The 21,827-nt window shown below is 50.8% G+C and overlaps 2 protein-coding genes across 5 annotated transcripts; both read left to right on the top strand.

Moving 5' to 3' along the window:
• Positions 1-12: 12 nt before the first annotated feature.
• Pygo2 (pygopus family PHD finger 2) lies at positions 13-5,153 on the top strand. Of its 3 annotated transcripts, none has more exons than XM_060392292.1 (3): positions 13-362; positions 1,030-1,079; positions 2,568-5,153. In XM_060392292.1, the coding sequence occupies exons 1-3, from the start codon at positions 185-187 to the stop codon at positions 3,630-3,632; spliced, it is 1,293 nt and encodes a 430-aa protein (XP_060248275.1). In that variant the 5' UTR covers positions 13-184; the 3' UTR covers positions 3,633-5,153. The 3 variants fall into 3 exon arrangements, with proteins under 3 accessions (XP_060248275.1, XP_021481826.1, XP_060248286.1); XM_021626151.2 differs by having other exon boundaries at positions 220-638; XM_060392303.1 differs by lacking the exon at positions 13-362 and adding an exon at positions 527-638 and having other exon boundaries at positions 928-1,079.
• A 1,564-nt stretch (positions 5,154-6,717) lies between these two features.
• On the top strand, positions 6,718-20,571 carry Pbxip1 (PBX homeobox interacting protein 1). 2 transcript variants are annotated; one of them, XM_021648949.2, is made up of 11 exons: positions 6,718-6,824; positions 10,407-10,491; positions 13,639-13,765; positions 13,983-14,050; positions 14,118-14,277; positions 16,409-16,636; positions 16,745-16,768; positions 17,003-17,085; positions 17,187-17,315; positions 18,081-19,294; positions 19,656-20,571. In XM_021648949.2, the coding sequence occupies exons 2-11, from the start codon at positions 10,441-10,443 to the stop codon at positions 19,747-19,749; spliced, it is 2,178 nt and encodes a 725-aa protein (XP_021504624.2). In that variant the 5' UTR covers positions 6,718-6,824; positions 10,407-10,440; the 3' UTR covers positions 19,750-20,571. The 2 variants fall into 2 exon arrangements, with proteins under 2 accessions (XP_021504624.2, XP_021504627.2); XM_021648952.2 differs by lacking the exon at positions 17,187-17,315.
• Positions 20,572-21,827: the final 1,256 nt, after the last annotated feature.

Raw genomic sequence — 21,827 nt, 5'->3', positions numbered from 1 at the left:
TGGCGGGGAAACTCACCGGGAAGCTGGAGTGGCCTCAAAGCCAGCACTGCCTATCTACGGGGGTCTGTGGGGATTTGGGAAGCAGCGAGGCTGCGCGGTAGTGACGTATCTTCAAAGCTACTGGCTATCAGTGGGAAGGGGCGTGTCTGGACCGCCCCCAGGCCCACTGGAGGGCTTGCGACCCATGAGCGGAGAGTCCCACACAGCTACAGGGCCAGCTGGGGCAACGGAGGAGTGGCCTGGCCAGGCCCAGCCTTCCTGGGTGCGGCATCTGAGCCCTTCCCAACTTTCCCTCCCCACCGCGCTAGGTGGTGGCGACCCATTGGAGTTCCGGTTCCGGTTGCTGTGGCCGCGGGCGGGCGGTGAGTCTGGAGCAGGCGTGCAGTTGGTGCTCTGTGCTGTCCCCTTCAGCGTGACTAGGGCTGGCTGCAGCTCGGGGCTGGGGGCCAGCGCTGGCCCAGGCTCCCCTCCGGGCGATGGTGCGGCCTGAGGACGCCTCCATCCCCCGCCGACGCTGACTCTGGTCCCCCAATCCATGGCCGCCTCGGCGCCGCCCCCACCGGACAAGCTGGAGGGAGGCAGCGGCCCCGCACCGCCCCCCGCGCCGCCCAGCACCGGGAGGAAACAGGGCAAGGCCGGTGAGAGCGCAGAGAGGGGCGGGGGCTGTGGAGGCCCAGGACCTGGAACCTTGGGTGGAAGGGTTGGGGGATGGGAGAGGTTGCCAAGGAGCCTGCAGGTAGCCTCAGGAGAGAAGGTTTTGTGGTTGGGGACAGGTGTCACAGGTCACTTCAGGCATTGGAGTGACACAGATTTCAGAAAACATGGAGTCTGGTCGAGAGATGGGTTATCTTTAATTCAAGGAAGCTGCAGCTGAGAGTGTAGTCATACTAGTCATTTTTCGTATTTCACCCCTGTTTCTTAAATAAGTAAGCAAGTGTACGTGGTAGAATCTGGAGAGTGGCTGGGAGGAAGGAGACTATAGAAACCTCAGGAAAACTTGCCTCCGTCTGCTCATTACTGCTCTTCCAGGTCTGCAAATGAAGAGCCCTGAAAAGAAGCGCAGAAAGTCCAACACTCAGGTAAGCAGGGATATGTGGTGGGAGTATTCCCGGAAAGCCCTCCTACCTTACCTAGCTATCTTCCCGGCTGCCCCTTCTGTGCAGGGAAAAGACTAAGTGGAAATACCCTTCTCTTTCCTATCCTAGTTCTGTCTTGATGACAGCATTTAGCTCGTTTTTTTTCCCCCTTTTTTCCTTTTTGAGACAAGGTCTCATGCATCAGGACTAGCTTCAGATTTGCTGTGTAGCTAAGGATGACTGTGAATCTATGATCCTCTTGCTTTCACCTTCCAAAGTTGTGGGGTTACAGATGTGCACTGCCATACTGGCTTTCTGTAGTGCTGGGTGCCCTCAGGATGAGTGCTGGCTGTCCGTGAAGACCAAAAGAAAGGGTCAAGTTCCCTAGAACTGGAGGTGCAAACATCTGTGAGCCGCCTCGTGGGTGCTGGGAACAGAACCCAGGGCTTCTGCGAGAGCAGCAAGTGCTCACAAAGCTGTGAGCCATTTCTCCAACCTGTATTTCTACTTTTTCTGAGAAAAGGTGCCCAGCCTGGCTGTGATGTCTTGGATTGCCCGTCTCAACCTCCCAAGTATACAGGCATTACTGGAATGTATCACCAGGCCCAGCTTACTGAGTCTTTTCTAAGGGTCATAGTAATGCTACAAAGCTTTAACAGTTGTTTCTGATATAAAAATTGAGAAAATAAGAGGCTTTTAAAAAGTTAAATATTGGGGATGATGCCGTTAATCCCAGCACATGAGGCAAAAGGGGCAAGCAGATCTCCAAGTTTTCAAGGCCAGCCTGGTCTACAGAAGGAGTTCTAGGACAGCCAGGGCCACACAGAGAAACCCTGTCTCAAAAAGCCAGAAATAATAAATACAGTACTGGGTGCTAGCCTAGCTAGCATGCACAAAGACCTGTGTTCTCACTAGCACTGCATAAACCAGGTAGGTGCTGTGGTTCATATCTGCCCTAGTATTCCAGAGGCTGAGACAGGATGACAAGGAAAGGGAGAAGTTTTCAAGGTTATCTCCAGTTACAACTGAGCTTGAGTGAGCCTGAGTTATATAAGACACCGTCTTAAAAAAATATCTGCTTTGAGGCCAAACCTGGATTTTGGTGTGATTTTTTGTCTGTATTCCCTTTTACTATGTTTAATTACATGTATGTAAGAGTACAAGTGCTGAAAAAAGCCAGAAGTGTGATCCCTCTGGAGCTGGAGGTAATAGGCGTTGAGCCCTCCAACATGGTTTCTGGGAATAAAACTCATCCTCTTGCCCACTGAGCTCTCTCACTGGCTAAACCACCTCCAGCCTTACCTACTTGGCTTTTGTTGTGTTGTTTTTTTAAAAACAGTGTTGTTGCACTGTAGGCTCTGCCTTCTACCCTCTAAGGTCAGTCACAATTTTGGGTCCGAGTTGCACCAGCCTCCAAAGAGTACATTATGTTTGTGGTGCTCTCCTGGTTTGGCTCTATGTCTTTTATTGTCTCCCTTCTGTTTTTACCAGGGTCCTGCATACTCTCATCTGACGGAGTTTGCACCACCCCCAACTCCTATGGTGGATCATCTGGTTGCTTCCAACCCTTTTGAGGATGACTTCGGAGCCCCTAAGGTGGGGGGTACAGGCCCTCCATTCCTTGGCAGTCCTGTGCCCTTTGGAGGCTTTCGTGTACAGGGGGGCATGGCAGGCCAGGTACCCCCAGGCTATGGCACTGGAGGAGGAGGGGGTCCCCAGCCACTTCGACGACAGCCCCCTCCTTTTCCTCCCAACCCTATGGGTCCAGCTTTCAGTATGCCTCCTCAGGGTCCTGGTTATCCACCCCCAGGCAACATGAACTTTCCCAGTCAACCCTTCAACCAGTCTCTGGGCCAAAACTTTAGCCCACCTGGTGGGCAGATGATGCCAGGCCCAGTGGGGGGATTTGGTCCCATGATCTCACCCACCATGGGACAACCTCCTAGAGGGGAGCTGGGTCCTCCTCCGCTCCCCCAACGCTTTGCCCAACCAGGAACACCTTTTGGACCTCCTCTTCAGAGACCTGGCCAGGGACTCCCCAGCCTGCCTCCCAACACGAGTCCCTTTCCTGGTCCAGACCCTGGCTTTCCTGGCCCTGGTGGTGAGGATGGCGGAAAGCCCTTAAATCCACCTGCCCCCACTGCCTTTCCCCAGGAGCCCCACTCAGGCTCCCCAGCTGCTGCTGTTAATGGGAATCAGCCTAGTTTTCCCCCCAACAGCAGTGGGCGAGGTGGGGGCACTCCAGATGCTAACAGTTTAGCACCCCCTGGCAAGGCCGGAGGCGGCGCAGGGCCCCAGCCTCCTCCGGGCCTGGTATACCCTTGTGGTGCCTGTCGGAGTGAGGTGAACGATGACCAGGATGCCATTTTGTGTGAGGCCTCATGCCAGAAGTGGTTTCACCGTGAGTGCACTGGCATGACAGAGAGTGCCTATGGCCTGCTAACCACTGAGGCCTCCGCCGTCTGGGCCTGTGATCTCTGCCTCAAGACCAAGGAGATCCAATCTGTCTACATCCGAGAGGGCATGGGGCAGTTGGTGGCTGCTAACGATGGGTGACTCCAGTGGCCTGGGGAAGTGCGCATTTCCCACCATGCTCTTGCAGAGTGATCATGTAGCTCTCGCTCCTTGTTTTCCACTGGCATCCCATCCCCATGGAGCAGAAACATGGTTCCTGGAAGCAGAGAAGGAACTGAGGCGGGCAGGCAGAAGAGCCTGGATTGCTTGCTTTATTTCTGGGAACTTGTACACTGAGACCTTCAGAAATCCAGGAAACTAAAGCCCCCTGAGCAGAGCCAGCTCTGGAGTCTTAACGAGGCTGCAAGAGAAAAGGGGCTGGAGGAAGTTTCCAGGCCAAGGATGTCCTGTGGGCAGATGACAGATGACCCTAACACCTGTGCCTACCATACCTGTGCAGCCCCACAGCTTCAGCTCTAGCTCTTGGAGTCACGAGGTTTCTTCACTCCCTTAGATACAGCCCCTTTTATGGGTTCTGGAAACAAATGGGGATTTCTCTTTTTCTGTTTTTCCTTTTGCTTCTCCTGGACCTATTGTACTCCTTTTCCCTCAGAGCACCAAGTACCGTGAAGAAGCAGGAGAGGTCCTGACTGGGGCAGCTGTGTACCTGGGGCTTCTAGACTGTAAAGAGATGCTGAGAAGACGTCTATACCAAAGTCACGGGTCCACCTCAGCTTCTCTTGTGCTTTTCACTCAGTGACCGTGTTTAACAAAGTTTGGGGTCCCCTTGAAGTCTGGACAGGAGGAATAGCCCCCTTTCTCCCCACCCATCTTGCATACGTTCTTCAACTCTCTGTGCTCTCATTTCCTCTTGGGAAAGTTTGGAAGCATGAAGCCCTTTTACCTCATTCCTTCCCCCATCCAAGTGAAGCCCTGTCATGGCTTTGGAGGAGGTGGGAGTGGGCAGCAGGTCCTCAAAGCCATAGGACTAAAGCTAAGAGAACCTGAAGTTTTCTGCTTGCTATTTTTTACCCTATGATGTTGTGTTGGGCCTGGTGATCCCGCAACTAGGTTTGGTTTATTTTTATTTTTGTAGCACTCTGCCAGTGATGGTGGGGCTGACCAGGAGGCCTCCAGCTGCTCTTACCTCTTTCCAGCTAGCCCATATTCCCCTTCTTCAACTGGGTGGGGAAGAAAAGCTTGGGTGTAGCCCTCTTGAGAGAGCTTGAGGTACCCAGTACTAGGCATGTTGCTGAAGGCTGCCCTCTGTAATGTCCTACCACTCATGATCCCTGCACATGGAAAAGAGAAGACACTCTGAGGTGACAGCCTTTGAAGCTGAGGAGGAGAAGAATGAGCCTGCCTCTTCCTCTGTTCCTCCCGCGACCCCTAAACTACATATGAGCAGCCTCTGCTTAATTTTGTGTTGTGCTGTGGTTCTGTTTGCCCCTATTACCAGTTGCCACTTTTGTGTTGTCTCCATGGTTTGTAAAATGCTCCTGGGGAGGGTTCCTCCCCTTGTTCCTCTCTGTGACTTTTTGGAAGAAACTGGGTTGGCAGAGACATGGTTACAGGATCTTTTTGTATGGTTGGATTAATAAAATGACTTGAAAATCCAAACAAGGACTCCTTTGTTAATCTGCAAGGATGCTGGGATAAGCCCAGGTCACAGCTAGGAGGATGCCTAGAGGGCAAGGCTGTCCCTGCTCCACCTTGTGTCCTTAGTGTGGGAACCATTGCACTTCTTGGGCTGTTAGCCAGATAGAGCTGGAGTCAGGGCCTCTGACATCAGTGCTTGAGCTCAGACTTAAGCCTGTGTCCCTGCCTTTCAGCAACTGCCCTTAGCGGATTTATTTCAAAAATTTATTTTGGGGCGCCCAAGGAGATAGGTGAAGATACTTTTGGCTAAATCTTGAGTTCAATCCCCTGAACCCATGTCGTAGGAGAGAACTGACTTGGCAGCTTGTCCCTGACAGCAATGTGTGCTATGGCATGTGTGTCCCACACACAAGTAAATGTAATCTGTTTGTTTTTTTAAGTGAGCTTCATGCTGGGGGGATGGCTCAGCAGGTAAGAGTATTTGCTGTTCTTAGGACCTAGGTTCAATTCCCAGCCACACATGGCAGTTCACAACCATGTAACTAGTTCCAGGGGATTCACTATCTATAGACACACTGGAAAACACTCATACACATAGAATTTTAAAAACATTTCAAATGCTTAATTTTCCATGCATATTACAGTGCTCCACTATAGAGTAACATCCAGCCCTAAATTTAATTTGTGGATGCTTTACTGCCTCTTTTTGTTTTTTTGTTTGTTTAGTTCAATGTCCATTTGTGGCACAGGCAGGTCTTCCCAGAAGGTGCTAGATTGTTGGCATCTGGAGTGCTCCCACCTCGATGGCTGCTGCTGGGAGGAAACGGGCTGATTCCCATAAACAGCCGCAGGGGTAAGGAAGTGGGGCAGGTGGATTCAAGGGCTTTCCGCTGTCCTCACCACCAGGGCCAGGAAAGCCAGGGACTGGACCAGGGAAGGGACATGTCCTGGGATTATAGCCCCTCCTCCGTTAATTTTTTTTTTTTTTAAATCTTGTTTCTGTTTATGATGTGTTGAAGGGCAAGCATGTTTTACTCAGCTGAGACATCCCACTGGCTGTGTGTGTCAGGATCTCACTATGTACCCCTTGCTTTGTAGATCTGCTGGCTAATCTGGAACTCATAGATCCACCTTTCCACCGGCCTCTGCCTCCTCAGAGCTGGGTTAAAGACAAAGCACCACCATGCTTGGCTGCCCTTCATTTACCAAGTAGTAGCATCCCCAGTCTGCGTTGGAGCGGCTAGGAGTAGCAGGAAGGCTATTTCTAAACTCATAACCTGCACTGGACCCCATCCCCCAGCCGACAGCTGTCTCTGTCTATCCTGCGGTCAGCTTGGCACATGGTCCTTGCTAAGCTCATCAGACTGCACCTTTCAGTTTTAGGTCTTCCTACCAGACACTAGACATTGTAAAAAGAGGGGAGGTTCTCTTCCCCCAAATTTAGTTTGCTGGGGATCACAACCGCCCACCAAAAGAGAAACCAAGTGGTAGTTACCCTATCAATCTTCTCTTCCCTCTCGGGGCGCTCAATTCCAGCTTTTATTGGTCAAAAGTTCCTCCTCACACCCCGCGGCGGGGAAGTCGACTTTTCACTGGTCAAACACTAGCCACGTGATTACCGTTCTTTCTTCCTGGGCTGGAAACCAGGGGAGGTTCAACAAGTTAAGCTGAAGACTGAAGCCGGAGCTGGGTCAGGTAAAAAGCCCTGGCTGGGAATGGGCCTGCAGACCCCCACCACTTTATCCCCAGATAAAAAAGGAGGGCAGAGCTGTATAAAAGGAATGGGCATCCCGGCGTCCACACACTGCCTACACAGAATAGAAGGTCGGGGAAGGAGGGAGACAGAAGATCCCGAAGCAGAAATTTGTGGTACCTTTAAAGGTCAGAGAAGGCCGTTAGAGAAGATGAAGTAGATACCCAACCAGACTTCCCAGTTTTGTGCAGAGTACTCCCTCTTTAGCTGTTTTGTTTGTTTGTTTGTTTGTTTGTTTGAAACAGCAGAAGTCAGTGACAACGATGTCAAGATGTTTTTATTGAATCCCGTCTGAGTTAGAAGGGGGGATTAGGGAAGTGGGTTTTCTTCTTAGAGGTTACAACCCTGAAAACACAGCTGGGAAGGTGGCAGCTAAACAGCGGCATGATTTCTTACCCGGGTTTCCTAATAAGGCATTGATGTTCTGGCCTTGGAGGGCGGAGATGCTTTTTTGGTATCACGGTTTGGGATCCTGAGTGCAGGGGTTCCAACAAGTTTCCTGCTTAGGTTTTAGAAGGTTTGTCTTGTTGACCCAAATACCATACCATTGCTGGTTTCCATGAAGACCGTGGCCCTGACATCACCCTGGTTGCCACGGTGCTTAGTTCCGGAGGACCTGAGCAGGCTGTAAACAGCCAGGGATAAACAGGGACTTTTGCTCAAGCTGCTGCTACTTCCTTCCTGCCGCCACCTGTTAGCAGTCACTCACAGCAACTAAGAATGGGTAGCTGTCAGAAGAGAGGAGGGGCCGAGAGCAAAAAGCTGAAGATGGCAGTGTGTGTATCATTAGAAGGAGGCTGGGAAGGTTGTCCTTTGGGATTTGGTATAGGGAAGACTTTGCAATCGTTCTGACACTGTGTGGTGTGGGTGCCAGTGTCTAGAAGACATAAGCACTATGGCATTGAGGAAGATGCCATTAAATGTTCTTTACCTGTCATGGGCTTGAATCTTGACCCTTTAAGAGCCACAGAAGTTTTTAAAGTAACCATGTAGGACTTAAACCCAGGTGGAGTAGATAGGGATTTGGCTGGTGCAGTCAAATTCCACATTCTATCTTTTCTACCACTGCGGAAGCAGTTGCTTACCTGCCTTTGAATGACCACAGTCTAGGACTCTGTGGGTCAGCTGCCTATCAGTCCATCCTCTTACCTGGTTCCAATTTTAACTCCCTAGTCTGAGGGCGCAGCCTTGCTTTTTTTTTTTTAATTTTTATTTTAAGTGGGGTGATACCTTAACCCTAAGTGCCCTCCAAGCTGATTAGCAAGGTGTAACTGTTTAATATTTATAGCAATAAAGACAGTGAAGGTGTAAACTGAGGTCAAAACCTACTAGCTCAGTGAGGTAACTATTTTCTGAACTATATACAAAATACTTATTTACTTATTCTAAAACTAACCTACTAGCTCTTTAGAAATCTCTGTCTGTGTCATTCTACCAAGCCAGTCTACCTTTCTCTTGAGCGCCTCCAAACCCAAGAGGGCTCCTTAGCTCCCTTTCCTAGAATTCTGTTTTCCTGTGTCCTGCCAGCTGCTTCTCTGTTGTTCCTGAAAGCCCAGGGAGAGGACCACTGTCTCTTAACCGGAGCGCCTCCAAAGAGGCTCTTCCAAGCCAAAGAAGACAGAGAGCTCTATCAAAGGTCCAATTGCTTATCAAATAAGTCTCTAGCTGCTCCCCTACACAATTAGCAGGCTGAGCAGAGGGGAGGGGGGCGGGGTTCCTCCAAGCCAAGTCAGTGGAGTGGAACCATTTCACCTTTATGGTGGGGTAGCTCCAAACCACCCAGCTGACTTTGCCTGGGGTTGTGGAGAAAAGACCACAGACCTCTCCCAAGCACCAAGCCTTAAAATAAGCAGGAACTTTCCATTCTTCTGCATCCTTATCTATGGAGGCTTTCAGAGACACACCTAACTGCATCTGACAAACGCAGTTTCCATTTAGGCTTTCTTTTGCTAACAGTTAGGTTTTCTACATACACTAATCAAATATCCTGTAACAGCAAGGGACAGGACCAGAGCTCCAGTTTTTGCCCCACCCCACCCTCTTTTTCTTTTTGCAAATTTTAATGTGATCTATGGATGGTAATTGCCACAAACCCCCTTCTCTCCAGTCATTTTCAAGATCCCTGAGATCAAACTCTGTAGAATTTAAAGGTTCAGAGAGAGTGAAAATGAGACATGTACATGCAGGTGAACTGCTGAGCCCTGCAGTATTAGAAAGCCTCCTGCCTTGTCTGGTCCCATTCACTTCCATGGCAGTCTTGGCTGAGCCTCCCACAGCCAGTGCTGAGAGCCCTAAATCAGTGGCTCTCAACCTTCCTAATGCTGTGACCCTTTAATGCAGTTTCTCATGTAGTGACCCCAACCATAAAATTATATTTTTGCTACTTTGTGACTGTAATTTTGCTGCTACTAGGAATCCTAATGTAAATACCTGACATGCAGGATATCTTGACTCCACAGGTTTAAAACCACTACCCTAAATCCAGGCTTGGTGGCTCATGCCTGTAATCCCAGCACTCTAGGAGGCAGAGGCAGGCAGATCTCTGTGAGTTCGAGGCCAGCTTGGTCTACAGAATGAGTTCCAGGATAGCCAAGGCTACACAGAGAAACCTGTCTCAAAAAAAACAAAAACAAAAGGAAAAGAAAACCACTGCCCTAAACCAAATTTGTGGTTGGGTCCTGAGACACTTGGGCCTTAACGAGGCGGGTGGGTTTTCTTCTTTGGGCTCTGTGGGAGGACCCAGGTATTGCGAAAGGGACCCAGGTCATTTCCTTCTCTCTTCGGTCAGTCAGCTTTTGAGGTTTCTCTTCCCTGGCCAGAACACCTGATGGTTGGACTTTTCAGCCTTTGGCCTCTTTGACCTACCTTTCAAGGTCAGTGCAATTTCCCCAGGCCCTGTGGGTGGATCCTTGGATGAGGCAGCTTCCCTGTGGCTGTTCGCAAGGTAAATACTGCCTGTAAAAGTTGTGGGATCCAGAGGAGAAGGACTGGGACCTGCTAGGGTTTTGAGGCCGCTGCTCAGCTTTTGATACATAAAACCCTGCTGCTGCTGTCTACCTCCCCTGAAGGAACCCCCCTCCTCCTCTTCTTTTCTTCCTTCTTCCTTCTTTTTTTTTGGCTGGTTTTTCCAGACAAAGTTTGTCTGTGTTGCTCTGGCTGTCCTGGAACTTGATTTGGCCTCAAACTCAAAAGATTTACTGGGATTGAAAATGTAGGCCACCAGGCCCATCTGGGAACTCCACTTTAAAAAATATATGTATATATATATATATATATATATATATATATATATATGTATATATATGTATATATATATATATATATAATGTATACAGTGTCCTGCCTATATGTACAGCTGCACACCAGAAGAGGGCACCAGATCTCATTATAGATGGTTGTGAGCCACCATGTGGCTGTTAGGAATTGAACTCAGGAACTTTAGACAGAGCAGCCAGTGCTCTTAAACTCTGAGCCATCTCTCCAGCCCTGGGAACTCCCATTCTTAAGAGAGCTTTCCTCTACAGGTGGCCACTTTAGCAGCCCTGGACCTCCACAACTATGGCCTCCTGTGCAGACTCAGATAATAGCTGGGTACTTGCTGGCTCTGAGGTAGGAAAAAACGGGCCGGGGGAACTACATGGGAGGGGGGATTCCTACAGGGGTGAATCTAAACCTTCATGAATAAGGGTCCAGAATAGCAAGGTGTTAAGTGAGAGTCCCAGGGGTTGGGGAATAAAGAAGACAAATGCAATACCTGGGACCAGGAAGTCTTGATGACGTACAGCATCTTATATACTATTTACAGGGGGAAATGGCCAAGGTCAGTAGAGAGGTAAATCAGACAGTGTTGGCAAAGAACACAGGCTACTTGAGACACAGCTGCCTTAGAACTGATAACCACAGTCTAGGGGGAAGAGTCTGGCCCCAGCTCTAGACCAGCCTTACCAAGTCTGCTCATGGACAAGAATAGAACTTCCCTTTGCCCTTTCCAGGACCTCTGAGAAAGTCTCAGGCTGGTCTGGCTCCCCACACTGCTCTCTGGATCTGTCCTGCTTTTTTGGTCTTGATGGTCATTGCAGAGCCCCTGTTGGCTCTTATGGGGCTTCCATGGCAGGGAGGAGCAGCAAGAGTGAGGTCATGAGGTGACAAGGGAGAGCCATGTTGAGGAGACTGAAGAGTCTTAGGATAAGGCTATCTTAAGGAGACCTGCTATCCCATGTTGAAATGCAGCAAGCTAGAGCCTAGCAGCCCCAGAAGAGGTTTGAAGGGTCTGATGAGGTACCATTGGGTGTTGTCTTAGGGTTACTGCTGCTGTGATGAAACACCGTGACTAAAGCAACTTGGGGACGAATGGTTTAGTTCAGCCTACACTTCAGGTAACAGTCCGCCACTGAGGGAAGTCAGGACAGAAATTCAAGCAGGGCAGGAACCTGGAGGCAGGAGCTAATGCAGAGGCCATGGAGGGGTGCTGCTTGATGGCTTGCTCTCCATGGCTTCTCAGCCTGCTTTCTTCCAGAACCCAGGACCACCAGTCTAGGGATGGCCCCACCCATGATGGGCTGGGCTCTCCCACATTAGTCACTAATTTAAAAAAATGCTCTATAGGCCTGCCTACAGCCTGATCTTGTGAAGGCATTTTCCCAGTTGGGGTTTTCACCTCTCAGATGATTCTAGCCTGTGTCAAGTTGACATAAAATTAGCTAGCACATATGTCATCTGATGAGCAGACAGTGCCTGGCCGCAGAGTTGGAGAGTAGCCTAACACTCAGTGTCATTGGCAGGGGACTGGGTCTCTGTGTGGCAGGTGGGGATAGTGCTTCTGAAGCCCCTGCAGCCTTCCATGTGGTAGGGCAGGCAACCAGAAGGCTCCTGATACCACCAGAGGAGAGAAAGCCTGGTGGGTTGGGGACTAGTAGAAAGGGGTGATGGGGATGTGTCAAAGTGACTGCAGAGCCTTTCTTAGAACCATTAGGAGCAACTGGACATGCTCAAGCAAGCTGTGACCCCCACTAATTGGGAGATGGAAGCTGGAGGATCAGGAGTTCAGGGTCATCCTTGGCTACATAGCAAGTTTTAGGATACAGGAGACCTTGTATCAGTAATTTAACAAATTAAATAAACAGTAGCTAGAGAAGCCACAGAACTCCATTGAGACATGTCCAGTTTGAGCTGCCCTTCAGGAGCCCAGCTGGGGGTGATGAGTTGATCTCAGCAGTGACCCTGGAGCAGAACACAAGGACCAGTGCTCACTGACAGGCATTGAGATAGGCTCTGTGCTCAGATGGTCCTGGTCTCCTGTCATGGTATCTTTGCTGACAGCTAAGGACCTGGGCCAAGTATTTTGCCTATCCATCCTCCACTATAAATCAAGATTGTGATTCTTGCCTTGCGAAAAATGTGATTTGTAAATTACAAAGAAATATACTGAAGTAAAAAATTATTCTTGAATCAGGTATGGTGATACATGCCTTTAATCACAGCTGTCAGGAGCAGAAGAAAGGGATCTCTGTGAGTTTGAGGCCAGCTTGGTCTACATAGTGAGTTTCAGGACAGCCAGGGCTACACGAAGAAACTTTCTCTCTTTCTCTCTCCGTAAGGGCTGGGGGAGATGGCAGAGTGCCACATAAGCAGGAGACCCTGAGTTCAGATCCCCAAACCTACCAACGCTGAATACGGTAGTGCTTGGTTGAAGTTGTGGTGCTCCTGTGATGAGCTGGGAGTAGGAAACAGGAGGCCCTTCACAAGTCCGAGTGACAGCCAGTCTGTAAATACAGTGGAGAGTAAAAAGAGATGTCTCAAAAGAGGCGGAAGGTAAGGGCTGGTACTGTAGTTATCCTCACCGGCCCTGCTTCCCCCACCCCCCTTTCCTGTTGTGTAGCCCTGCCTGCCTTGGAACTTGCTATGTAGATCAGGCTGACCTGAAATTTACAGAAACCCATCTGCTTCTGCCTCTGCAAGATTAAAGAGTGTGCTGCAAAGCCTAGCTGAGGTTGACTTCTTAGTTTCACACTTATCCTGCACACACACACACACACACACACACACACACACACAGAGAGAGACAGAGAGACAGAGAGACAGAGAGAAACAAAGAATTAGTCCTGGAGGAAGAGCAGAGCCCTAGGTGGGGTGAGCTGGTGGCAGTCTGCCAAGGGTTTATATTCAGAGAAAAGCTGGCCAAGCTGAGTAGTCAGAGCTAAAGGGCCAGGCTTTGAGCCAGCACCATGGGGACAGACTATGGCTGGGGGTAGTTGGGCTTCTGTCATCAACTGCTGGGAGATGGCTGTCAGCAGAAGTGTAGGCCAATGGGAAAGGCCAGAGAACTCCGAAGAGGGGTGTGTGGGTGGGCAGAGAGAACAGCCTCAGGGCTGGCCCTGAGAACATAACTGTTACCTGGGCCTGGGCCTGGGCCTGGTTGTTGGCTCATGGGGAGGGAAGCACTGATGATAGGGGCAGGGACGTCCGGTACCTTTGGCGTCCCTCAGGGACTGCTGGGCAAATGCCTTGCTACCAGAGCCTTGCTAAGGCTGTGATTTCATAGAAAACTGGCCTCTGGGGTAGATAGGAAAGTTAGGAAGTTGCTCAGTGGAATAAACACTTTGTATAGCCCCGGAGTGGAATGGGCCCTAGTTTTTGAGATGTAGGTTTCGGTATCTGAGTGTAGCCAGTCCTTCAGATCCCATCAGGACATTTCTGCTCCTGGGTTTGTCCTGATGTCCTGACAAACTGTCTTAGTACTCATCTCCCTCCCGCTAGAACCTGCCTGTGGAGACTCTGGGCCCAGAACCCAGGATGGACCCAGAATCTGAGGGAGCCTCCCAGATCCCTTGGGACCCCTCCAAGGCAGGTGACAAAGAATTAACTGGAACCTTGGATGGAGAAGGTAATGGGAGCTCGTGGAGGGTGGGGCATAAACTATCCCCTATCTCTAGAGGTTTCCTTTTAATTGGGGAAAGGGTGATCACCTAGGTATTTGTTTGGTAGTCTTGCTTTGTAAGTTGCCACACTCTGAAATAGTTGGGGCCTGTGGGTGCTAGAGGGCTTGCACTGAAGTTCAGTTCAGGGCAGTAGGTTTTCTTATGCTTTCTCTTCCACCACAGAGATGCTTTTCCAGACAGAAAGTTCCCAGAATGAAAGTGCTGCTCTGCCAGAGATGACTAAGGCCAAGGTGAGGTACTTCCCTGGGGCTGGGAAGAATGTAGGGAGGGCACTTCTCATAGCAGTGTCTACATCAGGGCACTCTGGGAGGTAATGGTCACGGGATGGACCCCCCTGGAGACACAGTGGTCCAGGAAGATTTGCAGGAGACGCCTGTGGTGACAAGCCTGGGACCAGACACACAGGACCTGGAGAATGAGAGCCAGCCACAGAACCTGTCCTCAAGTCCCAAAGCAGGTCAGGGCCCTTCTTTTTTTTTTTTTAAACATTTATTTACTTATTTTTATGTATATGAATGTTCTATCTGTATGTACACCTGCATGCCAGCAGAAGGCACTAGAACTCATTATAGATGGTTGTGAGCCACCATGTGGTGCTGGGACTTGAAGGACCTCTGGAAGAGCAGCCAGTGCTCTTAACTGCTGAGCCATCTCTTTAGTCCAAAAGCACCCCCCCCCCCAGGGCTCTTCTTACCTTTTGTTTTCCTCCTTTTAGAAAGTATGGAGGTGGATGGAAGGATGGCTCATTAGTTAAGAGCACTGGCTGCCCTTACAGAGGACCTGGGTTCAATTCATTGCACCCACATGGCAGTTCACAACCATCTGCAACTCCAGTTCCAGGGGATCTGGTGCCCTCTTCTGATGTCCATGAGCACACACAAGGTGCACAGACATACACACTGGCAAAACATTCATACATTTGATAAAATAAACACACGAAAACTTAAAAATAAATAGAAGTGTAGGAGAAGGTGCAGGCTTCACTACTGAGTACCTGAGGAGACCCAGGCCCTGGACTTGGCACTTCTTGCCCTCTTCTCATTATTGCTCCCGAGGGTTCAGTGAGGCTCAGAGATAGGTAGCTCTAGTGAGAGCCCCTGCTTGGCTGATCCTCTCTCCTCCGCTTTGTGTGCTTCTAGAGGGGAGGCTCTCCACCTTTCTAGTGCTGCGGTTCTTCAGTACATCCTCACATTGTGGTGGTCCCAACCATGAAGTTATTTTTGTTGGGGCCTGGAGAGATGGCTCAGAGGTTAAGAGTACTGGCTGCTTTTCCAAAGATTCTGAGTTCAATTCCCAGCAACCACATGGTAGCTCACAGCCATCTATAATGAGATCTGGTGTCCTCGTCTGGCCTGCAGGTGAACATGCAGACAGAAGGTATACATAATAAAGAAATAAGTCTCTTAAAAATTTATTTTTGTTGCTACTTCATAACTGTAATCTTGCTACTGTTATGAATTTTAATGTAATTATCTGTTTTCTGATGGGCTTAGGTAATCCCTGTGAAAGGGTCACCGAGCCCCAAAGGGGTTGTGACCCACAGGTGTAGAGCCACTGTTCTGGAACATAACCTTCATTTCCAGAGTCCTTTCCTTGTTCTGGCTCTGGACCCATGCTGAGGATTGGTGGGAGGCTGAGGGATTTTGTAAGAAGCTGACCGGACTGAGCCAAAGATGATGCAGAAAGGAGGTGCAACTCACAATTCCTGAAGGAGTGGGAGGGAGACAGGGAGGGGAGAGAGAGATAGGGATAGTTGGAGGTGTCATTTGAGAAGTCTTCTGCATAAATAGGTCAGGAGAAACATTCTGAAGCTTTGGCATCAACAGAAGATTGGGGCTAATCCCAATGTCTGTCCAAGGCAGAGGTGACAGGAGACACCCTTCCCCACACCCTCCATCTCTGTCAAAGATGGCCAGGGGCCCATCAAGGGGGCATCTGCAGGAGTCAGGCTGAGGTGGGACCTAAGCAGGGACTATGAGGCCATCAAGTGGAGAACTGTCCAACTGTCTGATGTGGGATGGAAAGGGAAGACTGAGGTTGACCAGAGGCAGCAGTGTGCTGCTGGAACCAGAACCAGAGGCAGGGGACACACTAAGAAAGATGAATTTGGAGGTAGTGTGTTGAATGTCCCCTTGCTGGGGGTGGGGGGTGAGGACCCAGAAGAATGTGTCTAGAGGACATATATTCAGATAGGCTAGCCTGGGGCACTGGGAAGACTACACAGGGGAGGTCAGTGGAGTAGGTGAGAATTATGACCTTGTGGAAAGGGAGAGAAGGTCTTAGGGAAATCATTAGCCTTAGGACAGGGAAAAGCAAAAATAACATAGTGGCCAAGGAGTTTGGAGGGGACCCAGGAGGGTGGAACCCTGGAAGGAGGAGGATTGTCGGATGGAAGGGGGTCCTGTGTTTGTAGATGTTTATAGCTGACTGGACAGGGACAGTTCATTAGTACCTAGGCATAAGTGAACAGTCTTCATTTACCTTCTGCAAGGTCAGGGCTGGGGGCTCCCTGTGCCCTCCTTCTTTCCCCCATCTCCCTGTACTTGCCCATACTTGCCTCAGTGCCCTATCCTGCTCCCTTCTTCCAGTTTGGAAAGAGTTCCACTGCTCCAGCAGTGGTGATGACACTGATGTGGATGTGGAAGGTCTGCGGAGACGGAGGGGCCGGGAGCCCATCCCATCCCAACCTGTGATACCTGTGGATGTGGAGGACCAGGCCAAGGGCGAGGGGAGAGGTGGAGAGCTGGGCATCCCCCTCAACATGTGTCTCCTGGGGGCCCTGGTTCTTCTGGGCCTGGGGATCCTCCTGTTCTCTGGTGAGTAGTACTCCCAGCTGGGCCTCCAGCCTGTTCTTTAGCCCTGCCTTGTTGCTCTTAACGGCTCTTTGCTTCCCTGAGGCCTCATCAAACTGTCTTCATCTTCAGGTGCACTGTTGGAGCCTGAGACTGGTGAGTTGGAGAGGTCCCGGCTTGCTTTCTGTGTTGGGTGGGTTTGTGTGAGGAATGAGTCTCAGGTAAAGTGTTCAGAGTTGCATGAGTTCTCCGGTGTTGATTTGTCAGCTGTTCAGGGTGATGTTTGTCCCTTTAGCTCAACAGGCCTGTGAGCCATGGGTGTGTTCAGGGAAGGAGGGGTGACTGGGAGAGGGGTGATGGGCTTGGATTCAGAGGCTCAGTTACCCACAGGGCCCTTGGAAGAAGCAGAGCTGCAGGTCCTTTCAGATACTGGGCCAGGGGCTGAGTTGGCTGATACTATGGGGAACAGGCAGGTATGTATGGGTTTTCCAAAGGTGAGGGGGAGGTTTTGGGGGGAGGAGCAAAGGTGCCTTGCCTGGAAGGGAACATGAAGCAGCCGCTCTTTTGCCCTCAGGATGAGATAGAGCAGGTGCAGGCCTCAGTTCTACCAGGCAGTATCCCCAGCCTGCAGAGCATGGGGCTTCTTCTGGACAAGCTGGCCAAGGAGAACCAGGATATCCGGCTGCTGCAGGCCCAGCTGCAGGTGGGCTGAGCAAGAGGGAGTAGTTCATCTGGCCACCTTTACCCAGCTGCATTTCCTAGTGGGCTCCTCCAGAAAGAATTTTCCCTATTCACCTGCCCCTGGAGCCTTGGCCCTTTGCCACTGTAGTCAGGTTATCTTATTCATCTGTTTCTGTTCCTCATGCTAAGGACTATTCCAGGGATGGTGTACCTGTTTTATGTGGCTGGTCACCTTTGGTTAATTTGAAGAACATGCCAAGACTTAGGCCAAGTGCTAGGATCAATGCACGGTGTCTGTTCTGGGTGAAGGAGGTGAAAGTGGAACTAGGAGAGCTTGATAATGGCTATGGTGGATCTAAAAACTATGTGTGGGCACAGTGGCCCACGCCTGTAATCCTAGCAGAGGCAGAGACAGGCAGATCTCTGTGAGATTGGGGCCAGCCTGGTCTACAAAGTGAGTCCAGGACAGCAAAGGCTACACATAGAAATAATGTCTCAAAAAAAAAAAAAAAAAGTATGTGCTAATGTAAGGGCATAGATTCTGGACTGAATTTGACCCTCGCAGGAACTGCCTCAGATTAGGAGTAGAGAGAAGAAGGAATGCTTCTAGCTGTCCAAGTAGCACAGGGGCTCACACCCTGGGTCTTGCATATAATAAGCAGGATCTCTACCAACAGAACTACCTAACCAGCCCCTGCCCACTCTAATAGAATAGAATTGGGGTAAACAGCATTATGCCCACCCTGACAAGGATTTTTGCTTTCTTCTGTTCCTAACTACATTCTAGGCTCAGAAAGAAGAGCTTCAGAGTCTGTTGCATCAGCCCAAAGGGCTGGAGGAGGAGAATGCTCGGCTCCGTAAGGCCCTTCAGCAGGGCAAGACCTCCCACCAGGCCTTAGAGTCAGAACTGCAGCAGCTCAGGGCCCAGCTCCAGGGGCTAGAGGCTAACTGTGTCAGGGGCGTAGATGGTGTGTGTCTCAGCTGGGGTGGAGGCCCACAGATTGACAAGGCCAACAACAATCAAGGCCACCGTGGTCAGGAGCCTGACTCCAGCTTATTAGAGCAGCAAAGGCAGCTAGAGGCGGAGGCCCAGGCCCTAAGGCAGGAGCTACAGAGGCACGGGCAGGTGCTGGGATCTATGCACCGTGACCTGCAGAGGGCCTTGCAAGATCCTGGCCAAGGAGCCCCAGCTCATGCTGACCTGGCTGAACTTGGTCACGTGTTGGCCCAGACATTGCAGGGCCTGGAGAATTGGGGTCATAACACTGGCATAGCCTCCAATAACTCAGAGGCCTGGCACCAGAAGTCCCACTTCCAGAATTCCAGGGAGTGGAATGGAAAGGAGAAGAGGCACAGTGGGCACAGGGACCAGAAGGCCGAGTACTGGAAGTATAGGAAGGAGGAGGCAGGCCGGGAGAGGAAGAAGAACTGGAGGGATGAGGGCAGGGAATCAGCAGGTGGGTGGAAGGAAGACAAGCCAAGGGGAGAATATGAGAACAGAAAGGATGGAAAGCGACAAGACCCCAAGGCACACCCTAGGAAGAGTGGGAGCCCCCGCTCTGGAGAAAGGCAGAAGCATTCTTGGGGGGAAGGCAATAGCCCTGAGGCCCTGTCCTCCTGGGAGGAGCTTCTGAGACGCAAGTACAGGCCCCCTCAGGGCTGCTCAGGTGTGGCTGACTGTGCCCGGCAGGAGGGCCTGGCCCTCTTTGGCGTGGAGCTGGCCCCTGTAAGACAGCAGGAGCTGGCCTCTGTGCTGAGAACATACTTGGCGCAGCTATCCTGGGCAGGGCAGCTGACCAAAGAACTGCCCTTGTCACCTGCTTATTTCGGAGAAGATGGCATCTTCAGGCATGACCGCCTTCGCTTCCGGGATTTTGTGGATGCCCTAGAGGACAGCCTGGAGGAGGTGGCACTAAAACAGACTGGTGATGACGATGAAGTGGATGACTTTGAGGACTTTGTCTTCAGCCACTTCTTTGGAGACAAGGCACTGAAAAAAAGGTGGGAATCTTGGGGATAAAGCTGGGAGGGGGTTGAAGGCATTGAGTCCTGAATAGAAGAGCTTGAGTCCTCCTCTTAATTTCTGGTACCCAGACCTTAGAGAAGGCTTCTGGGTATATTTCTTGTCTTTACACGAGGGGTCCCATTTTGAGGAGCCCCATTTCCCCACCTCACCTGTACCTGCAGGACCCCTTTTCACCTCTCCCAATGGATTCATCCTAGAGTTCAGGTCCCCCATGCTTGGTGCTGCCTGAGTTGGCTTCCACCAGAGGAACAGGGCTCCTTCTCCTAAGGTTCCTCATCTCAGTACATGGTATTGTTTCCTAAAGGCCCTTTCCTGCTTCACTCCTACTCTCCACAGGTCAAGGAAGAAGGAGAAGCACTCTGGGAATCCCAGAGTTGTGGGCCCTAGGGAAGAGCACAACCGCCATCCCCACCACTACCACCGTGGCTGAGCCCTGGCCCTTTGGCAACAGTGGGCCTTGGCATGCAGCCAGCTGAAGATCCCTGGGATTATGTGACCCTAGATCCTATGCTCTCACTCTCCACGTGTCCCTCTTGGCTTTTTAGTACCCTTGAATGTCCTTCCCAGAAGAAAGCAAAGTTCTTGGCCCTGTACTTTTGCTAGAAAAAGGCCATAAATGGCTCTATTGAACTGTCTATTCAAATCTATGCAAATGCTAAAGCTCCTGGGAACTAAGCAGTGTGTAGGGGCTTGGTGTGTGTGTGTGTGTGGCGGGGTCGGGGGTGGGGTGGCTGCTAGAAAGTATTCTTATTCTGAAGCCTAAGAGCTGTACTTCCTTTGTGTGGGTCACAGGACCACAGCAGAGCCTGCCACCCTGGAACTGCTGGTTGGACTTGGCTCCAGCCTTGCCCTGGGGTTTTGTTGGCTTTGGTGGCAGCCATCCCCAAACATGAAGCTTTCCTCTTTTCATGAAGCTTCTGTTGTGGCTTTCGCCTCCCCACCTGAACTGTGGATCACTGTAGGGCTCTGTCTCTAAGTGCAGGGGACACCTGGCAGTTCCCACTGCAGTGGATAGGAAGACACTGCGCTCAGCCCTCCCATCCTGCAGGCTCTTTCCCTCCACTCACCCACCTTTCCCAGGGGGCCTAGCCTTGAGCCCAGCCACCAATTGCCTCATGATTGCCCCAGTCCAGGCTGGGTGGCCTCAGTCCAGGTCATCCTTCACACTTGGTGTTTCTATCCTTAGAAAGGGGCTGCAGGGTTGGGGAACAGAGTAAATAAAGCAAGGGAACAACATCCTGCTTTTGCCACACAGGTGTGGTTCCCTTCTTTGGGGCACCACTGTGGGGGCGGGGAGCACCCTAGCCTCCTGCCTGGGTCTGCAGAGGTGAGGAAGCCACTAGGTGGCACTCTGGTTCCACGTGTCTTCCAGACTGCCCCCCTCCTGCCCCTGGTCACCACCCCACACCTCAGACCCCTTACCCACTGACCAGCTCTCAAGAAGTCCCCGAATCCCCCTGGCTATTCTTTAGGTAGCCCTCCTGAGTTCTAATCTCTGTGGCGTTGGCAGCACACTGGGTTTATAGACTATCCCTGGAAATCTCCCAGTGTGTGCAGAGGGCAGTAACGACTCAGGCCAGGTCAGTTATAAAGCGACTGTAGGCTCTAGAGAGGCACAGTGATTATTTCTGTGTTATTTAGCAGTCCTTTTATGCTACTGTTTAAAGTGCACTGGCTTCTTTGATTCTGGTGCTAGACAAGACAGGTGGAAATGGTATAAGGGTGGCTCATTTCACAAACATAAGATCTATTGTGTGGGGCTGGAGGAATGGCTCAGCAGTTGAGATCCCAAGCTTCTCTTCCAGAGGATCCAGTTTTGATTTTTAGCACCCACATGATGACCCAAAAATACCTGTACTTCCAGTCCTCACGGATTCAAAGCTGTCTTCTGGCTTCCTGGGCACAGGTACAACATACATACAAACAAAACAGCCAGCCACATTTCTTTTTGAAAAGAACCAGTGAGAACCAGTTTCAGAACCAATGAGATCCTAGGCATATAGACTTTTTAATATGCATAGAATCTGCTTCAGCGGGAGCTCTGGTTAGACTTAGGGATCATGACTTTACACAGATCAGTGATGTAGGCTGGGCCTTCAGAAAGGAGTCATCTGTTTCTAGAATGGCATTCCATGTCTCTCTGGACCACTGTCCCTCAGAAGGAAGCCAGGTTCACCCTGCTTATGCTGCTCACCTGCTGTGGGCATTCAAAGACAGTCCTGCCTAACCAGCTGAGGGGACCCTGGTGGCTGGGAGAGAGCTCATGGTCAGAGGCAGGCAGGATGCCATGTCTAATCAGGGTGCTGGGCCTGGAGCTGGGGATACACAGGCCTGCCTTGGTTGCCCAGAAGGCATTGGTATTAGCTCTCTGGCTTCTGGTTTCCATGCCAAGGGCTCATTTCTGTTAAATAACAAATTTTGGCATCTGGGAACCCCTCCCGGTCCTCCCTTTTCCTACACACTCAGGACTTGGTAAACAGAACTCAGGATCTGGATCAGCCAAGTTAG

The sequence above is a fragment of the Meriones unguiculatus genome, chromosome 1, assembly GCF_030254825.1.
Source record: "Meriones unguiculatus strain TT.TT164.6M chromosome 1, Bangor_MerUng_6.1, whole genome shotgun sequence".
NCBI lineage: Eukaryota > Metazoa > Chordata > Mammalia > Rodentia > Muridae > Meriones > Meriones unguiculatus.
Note: the sequence above shows the minus strand (reverse complement) of the source record. Positions and strands in the feature narration are given on the sequence as shown.